At 36.4% G+C, this 14087-nt stretch overlaps 1 protein-coding gene across 1 annotated transcript; it reads right to left on the reverse strand.

Moving 5' to 3' along the window:
• Window positions 1–7: 7 nt before the first annotated feature.
• Window positions 8–1051, reverse strand: LOC109117694 (olfactory receptor 7G2-like). Its single transcript, XM_019205889.2, has one exon. The coding sequence runs from the start codon at window positions 989–991 to the stop codon at window positions 8–10; it is 984 nt and encodes a 327-aa protein (XP_019061434.1). The 5' UTR covers window positions 992–1051.
• Between the last annotated feature and the right edge of the window lie 13036 nt (window positions 1052–14087).

The raw sequence follows: 14087 nt of genomic DNA on the forward strand, positions 1-14087 counted from the left end.
AATTCAATTATTTTTTTCTACCCGAGACCCAAAAGTTTGAGCTACTAACACACTGCAGAAGGGAAGCTATCCTATTAATAAGTTTCCACAAAGCTTTCTTCATATCCCCATTCCTCAGACTGTAGATGAAGGGATTCATCATTTGAGGGATCACAATATACATCACTGAAGCCACTGCAGCCTTTCTGGATGAGTCAGTTATTAAATAACTAATATACACCCCCAAACCTGTACCATAGAACAAGGTGACAACAGAGAGATGAGAGCCACAGGTAGAAAATGCTTTATACTTTCCTTCTGATGATGGCATTCTCAAGATTGATGATACAATGTGAACATAAGAAACCATGATGCCAAACACAGCAACACCACCAATGATGAAAGCTGCAACATATATTACTATGTTATCAACTAAAGTGTCAGAACGAGTGAGCCTGATTATCTGGGCGAGTTCACAGAAGAAGTGTGGGATTTGCATCTCTGTGTAGAAGGACAGCCTTAGGATCATCAGACTGTGGAGCAGTCCATCCATGATGCTAAAGAAAAAGGAGGAGAGAGTCAATAATACACACACATGGGTGCTCATGATGACCGTGTACCTAAGTGGATGGCAGATGGCCACATAGCGGTCATAGGCCATTGCTGCAAGGAGACAACTTTCAAAACCACAAAAACCCAACACTAAACAGATCTGAGCAAGGCAGCCTGTGTAGGTGATGCTTTGATCTTGTGTTTGGATGTTCACCAGCATCTTTGGGACAGTGGTTGTGCTTAAACAGATGTCATTAAGGGACAAGTAGTAGAGGAAGAAGTACATGGGGATATGAAGATGGGAGTCAGAGCTGATGGCCAGAATGATGAGCAGATTCCCCAGTACTGTTACCAGGTATATGGATAAGAACAGGCTGAAGATGAAGGGCTGCAGCTCTGGGTCATTTGTCAGTCCCAGGAGAAGGAATTCTGAGAGAGGTGTTTGGTTTCTAGCTTCCATGAGTGGGCAATCTGATAAAAAAGAAACAGTGAATATATGAAAAGTTATAAGGACTGACAGAGTCAGTATAACAGGACAATGTGTTAACATCCCATTTCATGGATAGATTGATCTTTGGAATTTTATTTCCACACCTATGAGAAAAGTTTTTCTCTAATATCCTCCTTTCTGAAAGATTTCTTTATGGCAGATACAAGGGATAAACTCAGAAAACTCTCATTGCATCTTATGAAGGAGAAAAAAGTAAATGGAAAATTATTTTGTAACAGCCATTGAGTTTGAGCAGATACAAATTTTTCTCTGAAAAAGTCATCCTTTAAAGAGGACAATGAAAGCCTGCTGACCTACAGCCAAAGCAGATGGGATGTGATTAAAATCCACAAGCAATATTATACTTTTTAAGCATTTTTCCAATAAACAATAGATTGGCAATTATTAACCTTAAAATATGCCCCCTTGCCTCAAACACTTTTTTTGTTCTTACCACTTACTGAATCAATTCATGGAGTCCCATTTCATGAGTATATTTAGTTTCAATGTTATTTCTGCCTTAATATCTTCCAATCCAATTTTTATCTTTCATGGTAATTTTGATTTTGTTAAGAGTCAGAAGTCGAACAGCAGATCTGCTGCACAAGGGGATGTGAACATACTCCTTGCCTCAAACACTTTTTTTGTTCTTACCACTTACTGAATCAATTCATGGAGTCCCATTTCATGAGTATATTTAGTTTCAATGTTATTTCTGCCTTAATATCTTCCAATCCAATTTTTATCTTTCATGGTAATTTTGATTTTGTTAAGAGTCAGAAGTCGAACAGCAGATCTGCTGCACAAGGGGATGTGAACATACTCTAGAGCTATATCCTTGGCCTTAAACTGCCGTCTTTTTACAGAACACTGCCTTTCCATTAGATGGCACATGGTAGCAATATTCACTGTACTTTTTATCACACATCATAAAGATGTTCATTAAAAAAGGACTTCTAGAATTGCTTCAGGCAGTGACAAGAACAATGGGGAAAAACACATTTTCTTTATCCATTCATCCACTGATGGACATATAGATCACTTCCAAGATTTAGCTCTCATGAATTACACTCCTGGAAATATGGATAAGCATTTATCACTGTAACATGTCTTTAACATTTTGGGGAAGGCACCTAGGAGCAAAAGAGCTGATTGAATGGAATTTCTATTTTAATTTTGTTTATATTTTGAGAAATCTCCATACTGGCTGTGCTAATTTACATTCCCATGAACAGTGTGAAGGGTTCCTTTTCCCCTCACAGCATCAACATAATTTTTTATTATTCAATTGCTTTTGAGGAATGTTGAAAACATAATATTAAGTGAAATTAATCAGTATCAGAAGCTCAAATATCATACACTTTCTCTTATACAAGGAACAAGAAGCACAAATAAATTAAAGGGAAAAATAAAACACAGATAACAGGAAGCATGGTGATAGAACTTTTGCAAATGGGAAGGTGACTAAGAGAAAGACAAAGGAGGGATTGTTATGGATGGGCATATAAAAATTACAATATGGATGTGGTTTTTCTATAAAATGGAATATTACTCAGCCATAAAGAATGAGAAAATAGATTCATTCATAGGAAAATGGATACATATTGAAGATATACTCCTAAGTGAAATAAATAAGTCACACATGTGTGAATACCAAATAGTTTCTCTGGTGTGAATAATCTGCAATAATACATAAGATACTAATAAGATTACTGACATTGAGAAATGGGAAGAAAGGAGCTAAAGGTGTAGGGAAGGTGAGATGGGAAGGGGAAGGGTAATAAGGGAAAAGAAAAAATGTGAGATAATGAAAAGATAAAAATAAAGTGTTTGTAGATGGGGAGGGGAGGAGGGGGTGAAGGGAGGGCAGGGGTAAGGGGAAAAAATGAGAATCAAGACTTGTCATGTAGAGGTACAAGATCCCAACAATGAATGTAACTGTACTGTGTCCCTAAAATGTACCAATAAACTCAATTAAAGCTGAAAAAAATTAAAATATGATCATGGAATCTCCCCTGCTTGGTAAGATGTGTTATGAACATGTACCAACTCCACAAAATAAATGCAAGCACTATGTACTACAAACCCGAACTAACAAAACCAAAACATTTTAAAACTTCAAAAGAGCTTAAAAATTGGATAATTCTATTTAAAGAAAGAGGGGTATGTAATTTGAGGGGTATGTAATTTGAGGGTATTATTAACAATCCATCCTTCCTAATGAATTTTTAAAATTTAAATGTGTACTGTATACCTGGGTCATATTTTATATATGTCACTGTATGAGCCTTGAGAGAGTCATGGACTTTCACCTTGTTAACTTATGCATGTCCTCTCCTCTTCATTCAACAGGAAACTACATGGATTATCCGTTCTCATTTCTAAAGTGTTAAATTAAAAAGTTCATGTTCCTTGTTTGGCTTCAAGGTGAAGGACAGTGAACATCATACCTGAATGCTGCAGATGGATGCTTTGTCCTCAGGAAAAGCAGACAGACTAAAAGTGTGAGCAGCAATGCATTGTGATGTTCTCACTAGCTGATCCTCCAGATTCATACCCTTTGGGTGCTCAATGTCCAAAGGTCCTCATTAGACTATATTTTCAGCTCTGATTTTAATCCCAGCAGGACACCTCCTTAATGACCTAGGCTATGGAGGTGCAGCATTCATGATGGGTGATTTTTTGAACCTTGAATCCCAGGAAGCCCCATCCACTGTCTCCATTTTTCCTGCTCATCTCCACTCAGGGACTTTGCCTGAAAAAACACAAAACACTTCCCTAATAGGGTTCAGCATTACTTGTTATTTACAAATTGATTCTCCATTTCATGATGCTGGGAGATCTGGTTCTGACATTAAGATGTAAAAAATACAGCCTAAATGAGTGAGTACAAAGGATGTAACTGCGAATAGCTGAAGTCTGGAAGAATGCAACATTTAGGGGTATCTTTCCTTATATAACATTGATGTTGGGTGAACCTTATTTTTTCTTCTTCAGAATTGACATAGAAAATTCTAAATTTTTTATGATCTCTGTAGTAAAAATAATTCTGCTTTGAATTTTCTAAGTACCTTCTTAAATTTTGTTATAACAAATTCACTTGAGCTTTATTTCCATTTCTTAATGTTTTTATTTTTATAGTATGGGGGATTGAACTCAGGATCTTATGCTCACTAGAAGGGGTGCAGCACCACTAAGCTACATCCTTATCCCCTCTCCACACTTTATTGAGTGTTACTTCAACTACCACACTCCCAGAAGGTAACAGTGTGCAGATGTGGCCGTTACTTAGTACACATAGGCAGATATCACACACCAGTTCATGGGTGGAGAAGTTACTCCATGCTGGTGTTCCTTCCATATTTCAGCACTTTATAGTTTGCAAACACTATCAATTTAATTTATAGCATGTTCTGTGTTTCTAAATGACTTTTTGATTTACAAGATGGATTGCTGGAAATTTTTGACAAGATAGCTTGTACATTCTTTCTTCACATTCTTAATTTAGATTATTTTAAAATAAAAATAACAGATAAAAGTACAAAACAGAGGGCTTTTAGTTATTTCATGTAATATGAAGAAATAATAATATTATTAAAAGATAATTTTCCACAGGAAGGAAAGAATGAGTTCATAGCATACCTAAGAAACAGGATTTAAGGGTATGATTTATCTCCACATCCAATTACTTCCTCTTTCTACATAAAATAGATTCAGTGTCCTATGTTAGATTATTTTCCCAGGCAGATATACAGATTTTATATATGTGAAATGTAAGAGTTAGATATATAGAAATTGTAAGATGAGTGCCTTGGAATGGCTTCCACCATTCTGATAAATATCTTCCTTCTTCATCTTAAAGTTTCTATTTCCTACCTCATGCATCACCAGTCATAAATAAATGTGATGCATGGGCAAGGCAAGGCCTGTCTTTATAAGGAATGAATGTCCAAGAATGGCCCCTGAGTGGCTTCCCCTGCAGCTGACAGGATCCCCGACCCACCTGCACTAGTCACCCCGTATATAACCAAGCCCCTTCCCCTGCTAATTCCCCTCTCCTTGTTTCCCTTTCACCTAGTTTGCCATTGTGCTGCCTTGGCTTTTAATAAAGACCTCTCATAGGAGCTCCATGGGTGTGCTGAGTGATCCTTGGCAGGCGCTGGTTTCTTTCAGAAATATGAAAGAGTGGCTTAGACCAATGGCTGAATTCCAAACACCTGAATGTTCCAGGAAACACTAGTAGGAGTAATTAAACAAAGCTCACTGGAGCTTAATGGATGGATTTGTACAATTCCCCCCATCATGAAATGGTAGAAATAAGTAAACTGAATTCCAGAGCAGAGACATGACCTGTGATGGACAGGAAAAAGTGTGAATCTGACAGATGAGTATTGAACACAAATCTCACTTACTTGATGATGTTACATTAGCATTAATATACATTAAGCTATAATACATCTGGTTGGATTGACCTCAGATAAATGTGAGAGGAAAAATATTGATGACTTAGTACAAAATATCTTTTGGGAAGTTTTGCCTAAAGGGAGAAAGAATGATTGTGTGGCTAGAACAGAATGAGAGATCTAGTCTGATTTTTTAATATCAGAAAAAATAACGTACAAGTAAATCAATGATGTCAAACTACACAGTTGACCTAATACTACCACTTGATGTGACTCTGAAATACCAGATTGAGAATACTGATGGTTAAATACAATTCCATAAAATCTGGAATACTACACATGAATAAAGACATACAGATGCGCTTTAGCTTTCAAGGTCTCCAGATGTCTAATGAAGTGGTCATATTTAGCAATTTGCAGAATTAAAATCCTCAGGCCTTAGGTGTGACCACTTCTATTTGGATGAGATGTGTATTTAATAAGTACTTAATGATTTTACTAGTGTCTGTTAAAGTGATATGTTAAACATATTTTTCCAAAGCACAGAAAGGAGAGGAAAGATAAATTAGCGAGAAGTCAAAACCTACAAAACATTCCACATATGTCATTGAATTCTAAATAAATGTTAAGGCAAATACATAATCTTTGAACACAGGCAACTTGTGCAGTTTTGTGAGCTTAGAGTTAAGAAAGATTTTTTGAGGGACAATGAGTAGAAACAAGTAAGCAGAGTCAGTAACAGTGGAATGAAGGGTTTGGGAAACACAGAAATGTGTATGTGGGGAGTTACAAGGGAAGTAAGAATGATCAAGATGCTCTCTCTCTCTCTCTCTCTCTCATATATGTATGTGTGTGTGTGAATCTTCAAGCTGAATGTAGGGCATATTTATCACAAATATCTATGAATAAAAGTTTTAAATGCAAAAGTAGCAAAGAATACTATAAAAATCTCATAAAACAAGTATTTGTTGGGCACTTACCAGAAGCTGGATCCTGGTCTAAGGATGTAGAAGTGTGAAGTGCTTATTGGAAAGTGTTACAGAGAAAGGATGGAAAGACAGGTTTAATGGCAACAATTTAAATTAAAATCAGCTTCATGAGAAAAGTGATCTGTACAAGAAAGTAATCTCAAAAATAAAAAGAAAGTAATCTCACTGATCGAATGGATACCTCATTAGCTGTCAATTTGTGTGTATAAGTAAAATGATTACAAGCACTACCTAACTATGCAAAGCTCAGGAATATCTTTTCTTAGTCATCAATGTTGAGTTATTCTTAGTTTTTGTTCTTTATAATTAATTCAGAATATTTTAATCTGTTTTTTATGGTCACTGTTTGTGACCAAAGGTATAGCCATGCCCTGCTTATTTTTTTGATAAACACTTTCTAAAACTGTCACAATCATTTTCTACCCATATAGAGACTGAATTTATATTTGAATTTTGACTTTTGAATTCAACTACAAAATACCCAGAAGGTCACTCTGTGAAGATTTATCCATATGTTTAGCACATATGGCACTATGGTTCATAGATGGAGTAGCTTTTCATGTTATTGCTCTTTTTGACATCTTCTATATTTTAAGGAGTTCAAAGTTTTGCATTTTTATTAAGATTAATTTACATCATGCTCTGTTAAATCAATATGCTTTGCTTATTATTGTTGTTATTGTTGTTATTATTATTATTATTACTGTTATTTTCTTCCTAGAATTTGAACTCGGGACCTTGCGCCTGTGAGGCAGGCTCAGCACAACTGAGCTAACTCCCCAGCCCAGCACATATTATTTCTCAAGCTTGAAAAAGAGATGAAAGCTAAAACAGGGCGGATCTCAAAGATGAGTAAAATATCAACATTTGTCAATGCATCCTAATGTGATTCTTAGAAAGACAAATACACACTCTCCCAACAAGAATGTCCAGGAATCTTGTGTATTATGTGAGAGGACAGTTGAGAAAGATTTCATGGACAATGAGGGCAGGGCAAGAGCTGCAATATCCAAGGTACAATATCATCTGTACACATTTTTAAGGAGAGAACTCACCCATTGAGTGTGAAATCATTTCTCTGTTTGGTTATTGAGATAATTCTTGGAGGAAATGTGATAGTGATTTGAGAAATTCCTTAACTTTCTTAACTTTCTGTTGGCTGATTCTTTACATCCAAACCTTAAAAACGCATATCATCTTCCTCTCACATCTTTCTGGTCATGTCTACCACAGGGGCCATTCACAGGTGGACTTAGCACTCTTCACTGGATTCTTAGTCTTTTTCTCTAAGTTTCATTAGCATCATACTCATGCTCCCATACATTATCTTGAAGGCTAACGTTGTATTTAAAATTATTGATAAATATCTAGAGAGAGATAGAGCTATCTCTGACAAAAATGCAAGACTAAAAGACATTTGTAGTGACAACTACAGCTTTGATTGTCATGACCTACTTAAAACTATTACAAATATTGACTAATTAAACCATCTTCAAACTAAGTAGTTGTAGGCAAATTTTAAACAGCATTAACCACATACAAAAGAAAACAGAGTCCTAAAGAATAAACTTGCAACCTAAGAGTATTGTCACAGACCTGTAAATCCATCACTCTTGGAAGCTAAGACAGCAGGATTGAAAGATTGAGCCCAGCCTGGGTAAAATAGAATTGCATTGAGGCCTTGGTTCACATATAAATGAATAAACAGGAAAATGGGCTGGGATTCCAGTTCCTCTTGAAGGCACTTGGTTCAATTCTCAATACCAAAAATCTCCAATAAATGTGAAATATTTACTTAAAATACAAATTACTGCTATTCTAATGTGTGTATAGCTATTATGAATTAATGAAAAGATGAGCATCATTTCCATGAGATGGAGGTATGATAAATACTTCGCCTCAGGAGAAGAAATAAAATGTCCCATCATCTTCCATTATATGGAACATGACTCATAACCTCATGAAAAATGAAACACAAATTAAAGAAATGATATTTTACACACATGAAATTTCAAAGTAAAGTAAAACAGCTTTGGATCCTCAGAAATGAGTAACAAAGATATAACTGCATTTTGCTTTGAAATTGTTAAAAACTCAGAACCTCACCTCTATATTCAATAATTATGCCCCAATTATAAAACAATATTCTTTCCCTTTTTAAAGTCCTGATAATAAAGCCCTTGGCATGACCCATGCTATGAATGTGTACTACCACTTAGCTCTGCCCTCAGCACTAAAGCTACCTTCCTCAGATGATATGGAGTCCACTCTTCAAAGAGCCGAATATACAGTAGCAGAAAAACAAGAACCAAATTTACATCAACAAATATGCTCTTTATTTTTTAATTCCAGCATACATAATATAAATACAGAGAGCTTTGCAGGAAAATACGCTAAAATTAATGACATCATGGATCATAAAGCATGATGAGAATAACAGAATAATGTAATGTTCATACAGTCTGAACTTTAGTGAGGTCATATAGAAGTGCTTTTATGTAAAGTATTGTACAGGAATAGCAACAAAGGTGTTGAAATTGTTTTATAGTTCTCTGAAAATAACAGTTTTGTGAGAGAAGAATTATCCTCTTCTGGCATTCAAAATCTGTCTATATCAACACAATTCCTATCTCCATAGTTGAAGCAATGCCTTCTTTGTACTGTCTTCTCTATTTTGTTCTCTTTATTAGTAAAGAAGTGTGTGAGTATTTTTAAAGCTCACTTGAATGTTCCATTAAATTATCCTCTTGCTAAAAATTTCCCCTTTCCAAAAGTATAATAGTCACCTATTTATCATTTAATTTAATAACAAATGAAGGCACTGTTTTAGGTGCCAGCATTCAGACTGGTACCGAGATGTAATCCAATTGATCCTTGGAAAATGTGTTTATCAAATCACCCTGAAACAGGCTCTCAGATTCTTTTGACTTCCATCGGGACCAGAGGTGAAAACTGCATTTGATGTCATCACCTGGGAAAAAAAAGGAGAAAAAATACCCAAACGAGACCACTTCAGAAGTAAATTAAACTCTGTTCTGGTGAATTTTTGATTATTGAAGTTCTGGGAAGAAAATGAAGTTCTCTTTATTTTTTAATAATATTAATTGTATAGCTTTTCTCTTTTAGGATAGAGGGCATCTTTAACAATGACTTTAAAAAATGTCACAGTCATATGAAACAACTGATACCATCTAATGATGCTAATTGTAATCCCATTTTTCAAAAGCTTTGTTTCCATTGTTTTCTTCTTTTCTCATTTTTTCTTTCCCCTTTTTCATTTCCCCTGCCTACCTCCCTAGTTCTCCTTTCCCTTTGAGCATTTTCTTCCTAATTCACAATATCTAGTATACATTTTTGTGACCACAGAATTTCTTAAATACCTTCCATGATCTCTGCTGCTTCAGTAATTCACCCTTTCATGACTATACAAAAGACAGAAATTGCTGAAACTACAAGGCCTGGTTAGATTTGATGTCTGGGTAAAATGAACAAGTAAACTTTGCCTCTCAAATATAAGGAAGGATGTATTTGAGTCATTTATCAAAAAATGGGACAACCTTAACACCATTATGCCAAGTGAAATAAATGAGAAAGGGAAGGATGAATATCATATTGTTTTTCTAATCTCTGAAACCAAAGTAATGTAAAGACCAAGGTGAAAGAGATATGACAGAAATTGGAGTTAGACTGTTAGAGATGGGAGGAGATTTAGGGAAAAGAAAGAGTGGAGGGCATGGTAAAGTAGGAGGGATGAAAATGATGGAGGTACCATATGTATATATCCCAATTTCCCAAGATAAACATAATTGTTATGTATTACTATCATATACTAATAAGCAAACCATGCATGCTGTGTGGTGGCGCACACCTGTAGTCTCAGCTCTTAGAAAGCTGAAGAATGAGAATTACCATGAGTTTGAAGCCAGTCTGAGCTGCTTAGAGAGACTATGTAAAAAAAAAAAACAGAAAGAAAAGAAAATCAGTGCTCAGAGTTGAAATCATGAGTCAAATATCACAGACCCAGATTAAAAAGCATGAGTTTTACTCCATGCTAAAATATACTTGGCTTCTACACCACCTAATCTTTACTGAAGAATAAAGTTCAACAAGTGTTATGTATTCTGCCTTACCAGGAATCCTATCTCTATGCCTTACTCAGAAAACTGATGTTGAAAGCAAACCTACATTAGAGGAGAGAAGTCTCATCAGGGCTTCCTCCATGTCCTGTTCCTTGCACTATAGGTAAAGGGACTCAGCATTTCATAATATATCAGTGAAGTCATTTCAGTCCTTCAGGGTGTGTCAGTTACTGCAGAGCTAATGCACACCCCAAACCTGCCCCATAGAACAATGTGACAAATGACAAGTGAGCTCCACAGGTGGAAAGAGCCTTATATTTTCTTTCTGGTGGAAAAAAGCCTTATATTTTCTTTCTGACAATGGCATCCTCAGGATGGATGCTACAGTGTGAGTGTAAGAAAACGTGATTCCAAACAGAGTGAAAGCACCAAGAGTGCAAGCTGCAGTATATAATCCTATGCTATCAGTAGATGTATCTGAAAAAGCAATCATGATAACAACAATTCATTCCTTTGTGTGTGAAAACTGCTCTTCTTTCTTTTATTTACTGCCCTTCTTATGGCCTTATTAGAGATACCTGAGGGTCTCTTCAGATACTGCAGGACACACCCTTCCTCTGCACATCACTCTTTCCCAAGCACAACCATTAATTAATTTATAACATAAGATAATCCTAAGTCAGTGTTACAGCATATGAAGGTGTATTGAGAACACAATTTAATGCCCCACAGAGACAGAGTCTGGTGGACACATAGCAGTGTTGCATATGAAGGAACCTAGAAAAAGATGTGCAGTTTTCTATCTTTGACATCCAGAATAGGTGTCATACTTGACACATCCGTTTCCTGCAGTCACTTGGTGACCTGGGTGACAAATAGAGCAGGTGACAACTCTCACAGCGTGAAGTTCTACTTTTTTCTAGTAAATTCCCTGCCAAATAAATCTTTGTAATAACAGGCATTTTTGTTAATTTTCTGAGATTATTAATGGTAAGGTTTGTTTTTCTTGTTAGTGTTAAATACATTTTCACTGGTGAAATTCACAATCATCTCAGCACACTGTTCAGTAATTAGGCCATTTATTGAAAAAAAAAATTAAACTAACGATGTTTCATACTCTTTTTACCTCAGAAGGAAACTGTTTGCCAGTATCACATTCCATTATTAAATTCAAAAGGCATGTAAGTCCATGGCTATGCTTTCCAAAAGGAATAACACTAGGATGTAATTCTAAAGACTCAACCATCAGATCAGGAAGAAGCTACTTTTAAAATATGATGATAGATGTTTTTTTCAAAAATTTGCCCCTCTTCACATCTCCTGCTCCACCTTGCTTTATTAAGAGGATGCTCGGTTGCAGGTGCTGCCATCACTGCCCCAGCACCAGCCAACAAGGTGAGACATGGAGAAAGTGGCTCAGCGGGGACATTGTGGTTCCCTCCACCTACCGGGACCCAGCCCACTGGTCCAGGTAGCCACACCCTTTGTTGTAGGCATTGACATTGCTGCCCCAGCCCCAGGCAGGTAGCTGTGGGGCGCTACTGAGCCAAACTGACCCCCTGCTCTCAGATCCCCTGAATGTGCAGGTCGATGGACCTACTCCACAGAGACATAGAGGGTTATAAAGGGCGATTTTCTGAGCTCCCAAATTTGAACATCTGTAATGAAGGGGCAGGGGAAACCTGTCATAGAACTGTCTGGAGTTCAACCCTGCAGGAGGTCAGAGAGCTCAAATTGGTCCTTGTGGCCTGAGGTCAGTCTGTGTCATTGGATTCTGCTTGTGACTAGATGAGATAGGTGGATTTGGCTCTGCACATGGCTGCACATAATGTGTATTATGACAGCAGAAATATAATCTGAAGGAGGCCCTTCAAAATCATTTTTGTCCTTTTCTTTCTGTTCCTCATTCTGCTCTGTAAATTCTTTCTTCTGTCCATTTTCACCAACTCAGTCTCTTGCTCCACCATATTAGCCCTCACCTCCTTTTCTGTTCCTGCTCCTGCCCTAATTCAAACTTCTTCTTTTATCATTTTTCTTTTTTATTAATGTTCCTTTTTTCCATCATTGAGCCTCACTCAAAGGTCGATATTTTCAAGGGAAAGTGAACCCTACAGCTGTTAAGGGGATATATTCTTGTCCTTATACTTGCACTCTGTCTATCCCTTTTGAGTTTTACACTTTCCTAAAGATTGTATGGTCATTCTGTGTCCTCTGCCTTTACTTGAAACCTTCTCCAGTTCTTTTACTTGTCTACTGTTCTCTTCCTAATTAGGTCTAGGCCACCATTCCGAATAGTAAATATACCATGTTGAGGAGTTTGTCCACTGCAAACATATTTTGGGAAGTTTCTTGATTTTAATTTAATTCATGTGATTGGGGGGTGATGGATTGATGAATAACACAAATGGTCAATTTGCAGGAAGTGATTAATCCTGTTGTGCTGCTTATTGTATCTATTGAGACAAGGGATAGGTAATGATTGGATTAGTTGTTTTCTCTGATATTGTGAAAGTGAGAATGTCTATGAGTCATTAGAGAGTTGGGAACTGAAGTGCAATGATATCAGGAAGATTTAATAACCCAGAGACTGAATCAAGGACAACCCAACAGCAAAAAAAAAAAAAAAAAAAAAAAAAAAAGAGAGAGAGAGAGAGAGAGAAAACTCTTAACAAAGACACAAAGACAGACTTCCAGTTCACCAATGGCAAACAGTAGGGCAAAGGAGAATGAAAAGTATGATAGTGAGTCACCAGAATACTCAGAACTCACAGAACAGTAAGTAACAAAATAGATCAATCAGGCTCTAGAAAAATTCAAAGCAGAAATAATTTCCCAGACAACCATAAAGATGGTGAGCAAAATGAAAGTCATAATTTGAGACTCTAGAACACAACTGACAAAAAATAGATGAGCTCAGGTCCATAATAGAAGCCATGAAGGCCCAGAATAAGAAAAAAAATGGAAACTATGAATAGCCAGAAAAGAAATGGAATCCATAAAACAGATTTAAACAGATATCCAGGAGATTAAAAGCTCTATTGAGAGTGTATGCAACAGAATATAAGATTGTGAAGATAGAATCTCAGATATAGAAGATAGAATAACAGCCAGTGACTGTGATAAGAGAGTTCTCTTAAAAACAGTAAGGAATCATGAGAAATCAATCCAACAACTCCTAGATGATGCAAAGAAGAATAACATAAGACTGATAGGAATCCATGAAGTAGCAGGAGAAAATGCAAATGACTTAAAAAAGCTGATCACAGAATTAATGACAGAAATCTTCCCAAACAGGGGAAGAATTTGACATATAGATAGTGAGGCATATAGGACTCCAACTAGCCACCATCAAAAAAAAATCTACACCTAGACATATAATAACCAAGATTCCAGACACCCAACAGAACAACAAAATACAACAAGCAGTAAAAGAAACAAAACAAATCACATGCAAAGGAAAGCCCATCAGAATCACAGCAGATTTTTCAACACAAACCCTCAAGTCAAGGAGAGCCTGGAGTGAGGTATTTGAAGTCCTAAAAGAAAACAACCTCCAACCTAGACTGATGTATCCTGCAAAACTCTCTTCCAAAAT

This window comes from Fukomys damarensis, unplaced genomic scaffold, assembly GCF_012274545.1.
Source record: "Fukomys damarensis isolate Sample0158 unplaced genomic scaffold, DMR_v1.0_HiC HiC_scaffold_30, whole genome shotgun sequence".
NCBI classification, from domain to species: Eukaryota; Metazoa; Chordata; class Mammalia; order Rodentia; family Bathyergidae; genus Fukomys; species Fukomys damarensis.

Bases quoted from the DNA above. Each gene is read 5' to 3' on its own strand.
- LOC109117694 (XM_019205889.2), bottom strand. From the start codon at position 991: ATGGAAGCTAGAAACCAAACACCTCTCTCAGAATTCCTTCTCCTGGGA.